Source organism: Crinia signifera, chromosome 2 (genome assembly GCF_055691185.1).
Source record: "Crinia signifera chromosome 2, ASM5569118v1, whole genome shotgun sequence".
In the NCBI taxonomy this organism is placed as follows: Eukaryota; Metazoa; Chordata; class Amphibia; order Anura; family Myobatrachidae; genus Crinia; species Crinia signifera.
Genome location: NC_139218.1, coordinates 68,782,699 through 68,794,768, shown reverse-complemented (window position 1 = coordinate 68,794,768; position 12,070 = coordinate 68,782,699). Strand labels below are relative to the sequence as shown.

Below are 12,070 nucleotides of genomic sequence, written 5' to 3'. Positions count from 1 at the left end.
TGTTAGACTGAGATACAGTATGTCCCTTGGCCATTGGCGGTGACAATTTATAGGCTATTTTTTTCTAAAATACAGTAGATGTAAAAAGTCAAATCATACAGAAGTATTTAAACATACATATGCCTCTATATGCAGTGATATTAACATAATGAATTGCACTTTTGTTGTTTTATTCTCACAGCTCTATAGAAAGCTGCCTACTGTATTGAAATTGAATGGTCTCTGCATGAGCACTCTGACATCAGGACATCCCTAATATCACAAGCTCTACAAGTGCTGGCACCGAAATGTAAAGGTTCTGCAGATCTTGGACCTTACTGGCCATATTTTATTTATCATCTACTGTAGCTGGAATATATCATTGTGAATCTACTGATTACTTTCCCATGTCATTTTACATTTAAAATGATGAACTGTGATGGGGAAATGATACATAGGACTAGCTTTCAGCTGTGTCATTGAGGTTTGAAATACCCAGTAGCCACAGCTTTTGCTGAGCACGCTGATGTGGAGTAATTAGAATACAGTGCACGCTACTGGTCCCTCTCCTGACCCTAATAACAGGTGTATCCAAAGTAATAATGTAGATAAATTAACTTCCAAAAGCTAGATGTTTGATATGAAAGTATAGGTGTATTACTTTGAACACACAAGCAGCTTTGCATGCACTATACAAAAAGAATAAAAAAACAGAACAAACAAATAAAAATAAAAGATATAACCATTAACTAGACAGAAAAAAGAAGAAAGCATAACAAAGCAATAAAGAGGTAAAAGAACAACTGTTCCAATCACAGAAGTGAAATAAGATGTAGCACAGAAGGATAAAACTAAACACCTCCATTTACATAAATCAGGATTACTGTACACTGTATTTGAATGGAACAAGAACAAACTTCAGGTTCAGTAAAATGTTTGTGATTTTCATTACACAAGTGCTTCCCAGGATTAATTACTTGTAGAATGGAGGCGTTTATTGATTGCTTTTAACATTAAATCATATCACACAAGCAAACATCTACACATATCTTACTATTACACTTCCCTTCCCTCATACATCCAGACAGCATAGGGCCAATACTCAGGATCAATATAATGTAGGAGAAATGTGCTTGCATTGCCCTACCCAAGGTGTAGGTACAACCATCTCTTTTGGACACAATGCAGCTTTTAATGTGTAAGATTGGTCCCGCCACAGGGAATTAGCTGCTAGATAGCCAATGGGAGGGATAGTAAACAGCATCATGTCAGAAGCATGATTACTCTCTTGCATAGAAATAATTTTGACATTGCCATCGGTAGGAAGTGAAAATGAAGGAAGAATATACAAGAGACACTGATATCTCCAGATATCACTACTAAATGCCCAAGCTGCCCACTTCTATAGTAAGATAGTGTAATGTAATGTAAAGTACATGTAATGCAATGTGGTGAATTCAGGACTATACTGAATATGAGTTTTCAATATGAATGAACAGATAAACGTAAATGGGAGAAGGCAGAGAAAAGGGATATTAATTACTTACAGCTACTATTTCTTGCTTGCGTGGGTCAATAACCCGAACTTTCTTATCTTTGCAGGTGGTGGTGATGAGACTTCCATTGTAGTTCCAGCAGACATTGTAGATGAGGTCACTGTGCAGCTCGTCTAAGGTGATGAGGGCCTCACCAGTCCCCACGTTCCAAACAATGATTACGTTATCACTGCCTAACATAGGAGCAGAAATACAGAACAATTCCTCCAACTCAGCCTCTGTATTCACAGCTCAATCTCTTCAACTTTATTAATGTATTTAGAAGAATCTACCAACTAGCCAACAGTTACAAAGCACCACTTCAACTAAAAGGTACCGTATTTCATGCAATGTCACAGAAAAGAGTTTAAAAGGAACAGCAGCAGCTACCTCAGAAGAGACCCAGAAGTTGCGCTCCCTGCTGGAGGCAAGATGGCGGCGCCCATACCCAGAGCTTCCGGCGGATGCACCAGATCTATGGGGAGACGCCACAGCCACCTGCTACCCTCAGGAGTCCCTCAGCCGCCCGCTGAAACAGCAGAGGGACCGAAGATGTCGGGAGCACTCTAGGAGCCATGACACCATGGAGTCTCTGGCATCTGCGTTGCATTTGTGACAAAGGGCCGAATTCAGCATGGATTGCTAATTAGAGAATTTGCACATCAAGTGAGTTTTGGAATGACTACATATGCGTACCATATACACTGTGCATGCACAAGGGGTAATAGCGACTAAAAATGTGTATGGTTCATAAACACAATGGATGTTGACTGGGGGGAGAAATCTGACATTTTCTGGGTGTGTATGTAAAATGAAGGCATGCCCTGGAGTTTTTGAGGAGGGTCTCTGATGTCAACGATGACCACTTGCAGCCATTCTCAATAGCAGATTAGTGGAAGCCTCAGATCTGCACAGATGACAAAGTCTCTTCAATGGTTCAGGATTGGCAAATGGATTTGCGACTGGATAGCTTTTAGCAATCCATTCATAATTCCTTCACAATTTTGCAAGGATGTTTATTGTTTCTGTCTAGAAGTCTCTGGAATTAGGGAATTAGGCCCTAGATACGCAATTGCTGAACATATTAAAATGGCTTCTGTGGGTGTCTTTGTTCACTTGTGGGTAGCCACTCTCACTTAAAAAGATTGTTGTCGGAATTGCAACCACATCTGAATCAGGCTCTATATTATAAGATGTGAAACAATAGTATCATATTTCCATTGGAGAAGATAATTCCATCCATTTTTGTAATTCTGGGATTGAAAAAAAATCTCAACCCAAAGATTAAACTGTAGATAGATATCCTTCCTCTATCCCTCCACTTTCCTTTATCTTTGTCACCCCCTAGTATCCCTACTCACCCTTTACTTACATTAGGAACACAGTCTTGATTAGAAGGGGCTTCTCTTGCTGGCAAGCATGCTATTTGGTCCTCTCCCAGGCACAGTAACACCGGAAGAGCTAGAGTCCTGTGATGTGGCTGCTCTCAGTTACTGATTGGCTGGAAGGACTGCGCACAAAGATGAGGTCAGCGTGCAGCAAGCTTCCTTGCTATCTTTCTGTGACTGAGAACAACTGCATCATGGAACTGCATCTACTCTATGGGCAGCTGGAAGAGTCTAACAGGACAGTCCCCGGCTTATTCTACACTGCATTCTGAATCATATAATACACAGAATATAAATATATTCCCCTGACGTTTCTAGGGTTAGTGTCCCTAATTTCCATGCATATATTATGTTCACCATGATTAAAAGCTATTTAACATATATATAAACTATACAGTAAAGGCCAATAATTACTTAAAATTCATAGTGTGAAAATACTGTTATACCCTATATCTGTTATTAGGTCACTTTCTATGCATGTGGAACTCAGCTCTAATGTGGAAACCTCATATTATGAAGTAACTACCTGCGCTGAGTAATATATTCCGTGCTGATGGATGCCACGTGATTATCCCCACTCTTTTTGAGTGACCTTCCAACATGACGATGGGTTCTGTAATTGATCGTATCGGTGTATAATCTGGAATTTGCCAAACCTGAGAGAAGAATAATAAGAATAATATTAGTTTGTGCAATATTATTATTAAACTGATTGTAAACTATTCCAGTTATGCTACAAGAAGCAAAGTGGCTAACTCCTGACCAGTTGCTCCATTATTTAGCAAACTGCAGGGCGCCATGATTGGGTAGGATTTCTAGAAAAGTCTCATACCAAATTACAAAATATATATTCTGCGTATATTATAAAAACTTGATTAATTGCTTATTTGAAGTATCCGTAATGTTGACGCCCTGTCTTGGGATATTTTCATCCTCTTAAAAGCAATCTTTTTCCCCCAAAAAAATTACACTTACATATGAAAAAAAAAAGGCGTATAAATGTTTAATAATGATAAATCGATGGATTACCAATCCTCGCAGAAAATATAAAAACTGTCAAATTGCATACTGTATCACTGCACGTTTTTTCTTCGGGGACCGCAGTCATCTACCCTCACACACATTTCAGTGTAAACTCCTAGTAAATGTTTGAACATCACAAAATGTCTAGTGAATCAAGTACAGGTCAATCACCACACACTTGTGACAGCTTCCTCAGGTATGGTTATTTACATTCATTGAATGTATTATATTTTGTGATCAGCTACGGATAGTAGTAGAGGGGGGCCACAGAGGGTTGCGTTCGAAATCCCAGCAAGACCAATTGCTAAATCCAGACACATCCCGGTAAGTATTTTGACCCTACTCCACACTCCTCCCATAGTCTAACCATAACTCAACCCAGAGGCAAATTTACACCTCATAGGGCCCTAGGTAAGATACCGGTTTGGGGCCCTCCTCCTTCAAACAATCCATAGCACTATATTTTGCTGCTGAATGCAGATGGCCTCAATATAATACCTAGGTGCGTGCACAGTCTGTTGATAAATTCTCAGCTGCGTGAACATCGGAATTGCGTACAAATCTGAATAAGGTTCTAGACAGGATATCCTCATGTGGCCTTGGGACATGCCTAGGTTGTCTTGTGGAAAATCCGCATCTGCCCACCCCTCTCATTGCCTAAATCTAATTTTACCCTCCCGCAGTCTAGTTCTAACCTTCCCCCACTGCGGTCTAACCCTAGCCTCACCTCACTCCTGCAGCCCAACCCCAGTAATTCTCTGAATTCTATTATCATGTAGTGTTCAAGATATCTTCCTGGCTGGCGAATCGCCAGAACGTCCCCACTGGCGATCCGCCAGCAGCCTCGCCAGCCATCAGACTGAGACGCACGTGCGTCTCACGCGCGTCTCAATCTCCATCGGCGGGGCGACAGGAACCCTGTCCGTCTCCGCCTCAGGGAGACAGACAGGGTTAGGGGGGGGTGTGGGCAGGCGGCGGGGACCCCGGGTTACCGCCGACAAGCCGGCGGGGACCCGGGGAAGCAGCTGGAAGAGAGGCGCGCGCGTCCCCTTCTCGCAATCGGTATGGCGCTGGAGGGGGATGGCGGCTGGCATCGCCATCCCCTGCCAAGATGGGACCTGCCCCATCTGTAGCACTAGGGACCCCCAACAATATACAGAGAATATGACGTGGCTTGGGGGCATATCATACACCTGCGCAGGTACATGTAACCAATATCTCTGAATTCTATTATCATGTAGTGTTCAAGATTGGTTACTAATACCACTCAGTGTTCTGGGGGAACCAATGTCTTGTTTTACTTACCCTGTAATTACCTCCAGGATGTGTTGGGAATCTAACTGCCGGGATTCAAACTGCATCCCTCTGCATTCTGGAGGGGGGACAATATAGGGCCTAGCACCTAACTGGTCTGCTGCAATTTTTCCAGTGTTACGCACATGCGCAGTAATAAAATCTCTCCAAAAATGGCCACAGCACAATTTCCCCCCCAGAGACCTGCGCAAGCACGCTAGACTCTGGCATAGTGCAAGGGCCTTGTAGTGACCCTAGTGCTCAGAGTACTGCACTGCCAGCTAGAGAAGAGGGGGCCCAGACGTAGACTGCACACAGGCTCCCTTCTCTCTTTATGTGCCACTGCACAAACTAATACCATTGGTGGTGGGGATTCTGTGACACAGAGACAGAGCAAGAGTGAATCACAGGTGTAAAGGGATGGGCCCGATTACAGCATCCCGCTGTTCCATCCGCTGGTTGCAGTATCCCGAGGGTGGGGGACGACAGTTGGAGGAACCAGTAATTAATGCTGTTGATAACTGAATAGACGCAGTGTGCATACCATCCAACATGACTCATTCCCAGAGGGACAAAATATTCTGTTACTGGACTTCTGTGCCAGTGGCAGTTTTAGAGGTGGTGGCTACAGAAGAGTCCAAAATCAACATAGGGGAGCCACACCTACTGCCAGTAAGTCTCAGACTGTGGTGTTTGGTGTGGCTCCTCTATTTGAATGAGGTCATACATATGCCACCCTGTGGCCCCACCCGCATGTGGGGGGCGGAGCCAAAGCATGGCAGGTCCCAATTCAAAATAGACAAAAGTTGTGAGGTTTGCTCTAGGGTTACTAACTTATTGGAGCAGAATCATGATGCTTGGTTTGTTTCTACACCAAGATCAGCCATTTTTTAAATCAAAGTGTGTGTACTGACACAATCCTGCCCCCTCTTTTGTTTTTGCAAGTCTTCTAAGGGTTGGCTACGTCTTACTGTGGTGGCTGGCCCCTCCCCCTCTGGTGGCTTGTCACACTTCTTAAACTTGGGCACTTATCCCCTATTCTCTTTTCAGGCCCTACATGCCCCTTTCTTAACATATACTTTACTGTCACTGGGCTGAAACTAGAATTTTCATCTCCCGGGGCAAGGTACTCATCTCCAGCTAAATCACCCCCCCCCCCCAATCATGCACATATATATATATATATATACATATACCGAGGGCATTACCTCCCAGACACCCCAGGGCCGCAACTAGGGGGGGGGGGGGGGGGGGTTAGGGTTGCATCCCCCATATACATATATATATATATATATATCTCCTATATATTTGGCTACATCTGTCACTCAAAGTGGGTGTCTGTGTCTATAACGCTCTGTTCCTGGACTTTCCTCTTAATGTGTGATTGCCTTCATCTGTGCTGAACACCTTTCTGAGAAATTAACCTGTTTAAAACAGGTGATGGCAATCATACATTAAGGGGAAGTCTAGAAACAGAGCATTGTGTCCCTCCTGGAGAGGGTCATGTTGGGAGGTATGTGACAGAGAACCAGCCCAGTGAGCCCACAGACAGTGCCAGACACCCACTGCCTTCCCATGTTGCCCAGCACTGCTACTCCACAGTCACCAGGTGAGCGCCCCCCTCCCGCGATTTGCGGCAAAACCTCCCCCCCGCCCCCCCCTCCCGCGATTCGCGGCAAAAACCCCCGCTCCCCCGCGACCCCCCCTACCGCGATTCGCAGCAAAAACACCCCCCGCGACCCCCCCTCCCGCGATTCGCTGCAAAAAGAACCCCCCCACGACCCCTCCCGCAATTCGGGGCGGCACCCCCCCTGCGACCCCCCTCCCGCGATTCGTGGCACTCCCCCCCCCCCCCCCCCTGCAATTCGCAGCAGCCCCAGGATTAAATGGCACATGCAAAACACTGACATGGCTATGGTCGACAATGAAAAAGGTTGACATGAGTTTTTGAAGATTTATTTTTAATTTTTTAAATTTTTTCATATTCATTGTCATGTGTCGACATGGACACCAATGAAGTGGCACACTTATGTCAACATTTACATGTGTTGACCTTTCTGTGTTGATTTTTTCTTGTGGCGATTCGCGTCACACCCCCCCGCAACCCCCCCTCCCGCGATTCGCGGCAACCCCCGTGACCCCACACCTCCCGCAATTCGCGGCAACCCCCCACCGGAACCCCTGTGAACCCCGCCCTCCCGCGATTCGCGGCAGCCACCCCCGCGACCCCCCCTCCCGCAATTCGCGGCACCCCCCCGGGATTCGCGGCAGCTCCAGAATTAAATTGCACATGGAAAACACTGACATGGCTATGTTCGACAATGAAAAAGGTTGACATGAGTTTTTGAAGTTTTTTTGTGTCGACATGGATACCAATGAAGTGCCACACTTATGTCAACATTTACATGTGTTGACCTTTCTGTGTTGATTTTTTCTTGTGGCGATTTGCGTCACACCCCCCCCCCACAACCCCCACTCCCGCGATTCACGGCACACACACACCTCCCCCGCGATTCTCGGCACCTCACCCCGTGACCCCCCCTCCCTTGATTCACGACACCCCCCGCGACCCCCCCTCCCATGATTCGCCGTAACCCCCCCCTCCCGCGATTCGCGGCACCCACCCCCGCGACCCCCCCTCCCGCAATTCGCGGCACCCCCCCCCCCCCCCCCCGCGATTCGCGGCAGCTCCAGAATTAAATTGCACATGGAAAACACTGACATGGCTATGGTCGACAATGAAAAAGGTTGACATGAGTTTTTGAAGTTTTTTTTTTCATTTTTTGAATGTTTTCATATTCATTCTCATGTGTCGACATGGACACCAATGAAGTGCCACACTTATGTCAACATTTACATGTGTTGACCTTTCTGTGTTGATTTTTTCTTGTGGCGATTCGCGTCACACCCCCCCCCGGAACCCCCACTCCCACGATTCACGGCACACACACACACACCCCCGCGATTCTCGGCACCCCACCCCGTGACCCCCCCTCCCGTGATTCACGGCACACCCCCCGCGACCCCCCCTACCATGATTCGCCGCAACCCCCGCCCCCGTAACCCCCCTCCCGCGATTCTCTGCAATCCCTCCCCTCCCGCGATTCGCAGCATCCACCCCCCCACAACCCCCCCCCTCCTGCAATTCGCGGCACCCCCCCGCGACCCCCCCTCCTGCAATTCGCGGCACCCTCCGCGACCCCCCCTCCCGCGATTCGCGGACACCTAAGTTGCAATACAGGGCATCTTTCATACAATTCTAACCATATTTCTCATATACAAACGTTCACAAATTAAGGGGGCGCAGCCCCTTACGACGGTGTGAAGAGCGCCCGTAGGGCGCGATGAATCACCTAGTATATATATATATGTTGTGGGCTAATGCCACTGTGGTCAATTGTCACCGGACGGTTTATTGCCATTGGGGGGGGGTGTTATATTATGATGGGGGCCCCAGTGGTGCTAGGGACATAATTGTATCACTTAAATATTTAATTATTTTTGAATCCGTATTTGTCTAAATTAAACTTTACACAAGTCAAAAATTTGGTCACTTTTGAAAATAATCCTCAGGCAAGTGGTTGATATCTAAGAAAATGTCCCCGTGTACAGCTACTAAGAAAAAGTTATTTCTTGAAAGAGAGAGAGCTGTAGAACATAAAGTTACTGACTGCAGCAAAAGCCCCATGCTGTGAGACTCTACAATATGGGGACCTTCTGAGATTGAGTTGATGAACTTTTACTACTATCTCACTTTGGTGGAGTGTTTTATTTCTTTCCTAATTTACAGCAGTTATGTACCTGTTATGAAGCCTTTGGGAATGATCTAAAGTTGATTTGTCTCAGTCCTTACTCCTCTGTGATGTTTTTATGTCTATTCCAAGACCTTGTTTAATTTTAGCACAGTCCAAACTATATAAAACATTTATTAACTCTTTCTCAGGGATTAGGAGACATATGATACAGTCATCATTAGGACAGTTGTCCTTCTATGGTCAATTTAGGAGAAAAACACTAAAGAGACACAAAACATGCCTCAGCAGTGATCAGAACAATTTTATTCCCACTAATTATAGCATTTTGTAGCTGTATCATGACTGTTTTGTTTAGTGAGTGGTATGTAGGGTAGACAAGAATAAATGTCATTTTAATCGCACATGCCTTTTCATTATACTGTAGCATTCATCAGATCTCCACACTGTGCACCAGATGATTGTCCAATACAATAAAGTAAATCTGATTGGCTATTGCAGTCAGCATTCTGGCACTGTATTTACCATGGAGATCTTGGGCACTGGCTAGTATCTGGGCCTGATGTACTGGTTCCAGTTGATAGATCTACAGTGTCTAGTAGACAGTCAATATGTCTACCCCAAAAGGTTGACATGCAAAGTCAACAGGGTCATATGGGTCAAAAGGTCAGCAGGGTCAAAAGGTCAAAAAAGGTAGACATGTGACATGAGTTTTTCATGATTTTGTTTTGTAAATCGCATTAGGTCGACATGGTCTAGGTCTTATTTTTGAGCCGACATGTGACGACAGGTGGTATTTCATGCCCTACCATCCACTAGAGCGTGGTGGGAGTATAAAATAGTGTGCGGAGCACAGCAAGGCACCGTGCCTGAAGCATGGGGAGTGCAGCGGGCCATGCAAGGGGACACGGTGCACTTAATCCAGTGTCCATGTCGACTGTGTCGACATTCGGGTAAAAAACAGTGAGAACCCCCATGTCGACCTAGACCATGCTTGTGTTGACCTAATGTCCTTGTCCCATGTTGACCTAGACACCTGTCGACCTTGCAGTATGTCAACCCAATGGTGTCGCCCTAATGAATGTCAACCATCTGTAGGTCGACCTAATGATCCAGACCCGTTGACATTAACACGAAAATGTAAAAACTCACGTCAACCTTTTTATGTGGCTACCTTTTAAATGTCGACCTGTTGACCCTGTTGATCCTTTTGGGGTCGACTTATTGACTATATAGCAAAAATGATGCATTTCCATAAAAACGCATCACTAGGCCCCGTTCCAATAGAATTCCCTCTATGTCAGGGGTTCCCAAACTGTGTGCCGTGGCTCCCTGGGGTGCCTTGGGACACATGCAGGGGTGCCCTGGGTTGGTAGTCCAGGACCAACTCAAATTATTAATGGTTAATTATTTATAAGCAAAAGCAATGCTGGTGGCTGCCATTAATAAAATGTGTACAAACAGAAGCCTTTACCACATACCTGACCCAAAGAATCACATATAAACCCAATCTAATAAATTTATTTTTGGCCTAGGGGTGCCGTGAAAAATTTTTGATACTCTAGGGTGCCGTGATTCAAAAAAGATTGGGAACCCCTGCTCTATGTATCTCCCAATTCTGCCCACTCAACTAGGAGGTAGGCAGGACGCGAGCAAACACAAAGGACCCATTCTGCACAGTCACTGAGTGGGTCCTCTGCATGCGCAGATTTTATACTATCTGATTTGTACATGAACCTTCGGGTTTGCATACCAATCTGAATCATGCCCAGTTATAGCTGATATAACAATTGCTACACATATTGTAGTGCTGTGATGTCGCTGTAATATGGCCATTTTATCAATGTAACTTCACCAACTCACCATTGCGAATTCCCAATGGTGAGCGATGTTGATGGGCTGCGCATGTGCATATTCACTACTGCGCATGTGCAGGCCATCTGTGCAAGCGGACGTGGCGACTTGTATAGTTCACACAGACCATTGCAGGCAGGGGGCGTGTGGCCGCAGACTGGAGGGGCATCCCCATGTAAATGCTGGGCGTTCCCATGGTAATTTGCCTGTGAGGCGGGTGTCAGGGGCAGGCAGCTGACGTCACCGGATGTCAGCTGCCCGCCCTCTTCCCATATAAGGTAGCTGCAAATCTGAGAGTGTCTTAGATTTGACAGCACCTTAGAAATCACTCAATGGTCGGCGACCATCAAATGATAGTGCAAAACATCCATTCGCATGCGTGCAGGTGAAATCTGCGTGTTCATGAGGCGGGCGGTCGTTTGTGTTGGCGGCGTTTACTTGACTTGCAAAGCTGTGAATTTCGCAGCTTTGCGAGTCAGTCAATCTGGTTTTAATCAGCCTCAGAACCTGTGTAATCCATTAGCATCCGGAATGCAGATATGCGCAAGCGCAGATGGCAAACATCGTGACCCCCTGCAAACGCGCAGGGGAGCGTATGAAGCAGAATAAGGCCCATAATGTCCTAGTGTTCAACACTGCATAAATGATAATGATTACATATAATGGTGCTATATATATATATTTTTTCACAAGTACATTTCTATGTATCATCTACAGTATTTATAAAAAAATTAGTTTTAAACCTGAAAATTACAATTTCTCATTGCTGTTTTTTGCAGCAATAAAAATAGTTTCATTTTGTAAACATTCATTAAAAATGTGTCACTGCAATGTGTTAGAAGTGAAGTGATCAACTTATGCTTTGCGTGCATGCACGGGCCAGTCAGGGCCAGTGCTACCCACTCAGCAGCTTCTGCAAAGCAGGGAGGCACCATGCTGAAAAGGCGCTATCTCCCTCCCTGCTCTGCTAAAGCTGCCTCAGCCCTCACTGTCTCCTGCAGGCCGCCCGCAGCGCCTGTCTGACAGTGGGCAGCAGTATGGAGAGGCTGAGCAGCTCCCTGCACCGGGCATACACTGTCATCCTCCTGCGACCTGCCCCCTCTTTCTCACGGACACTTGCGCTGATGCATGTAGCGCTGTCTGTGAATGCCTGGATGCAGGGGCGTAGCTAAAGGTTCATGGGCCCTGGTGCGAAAGGTCAGCTTGGGGCCCCCCTACATACAACAAAATTTAAATCTTGGTCTGT

General features: G+C 45.9%; 1 protein-coding gene across 2 annotated transcripts in view; it reads right to left on the bottom strand.

Moving 5' to 3' along the window:
- The window catches only part of CORO6 (coronin 6), a 97,244-nt gene that overhangs the window by 22,986 nt on the left and 62,188 nt on the right, over positions 1–12,070 (bottom strand). For both annotated transcript variants that reach the window (XM_083172310.1, XM_083172309.1), the window contains exons 4-5: positions 3,429–3,558; positions 1,527–1,708 (exon numbers count right to left, since the gene is read on the bottom strand). In XM_083172310.1, coding sequence (XP_083028436.1) covers positions 1,527–1,708; positions 3,429–3,558 — 312 coding nt within the window. The remainder of the gene's footprint in view (positions 1–1,526; positions 1,709–3,428; positions 3,559–12,070) is intronic.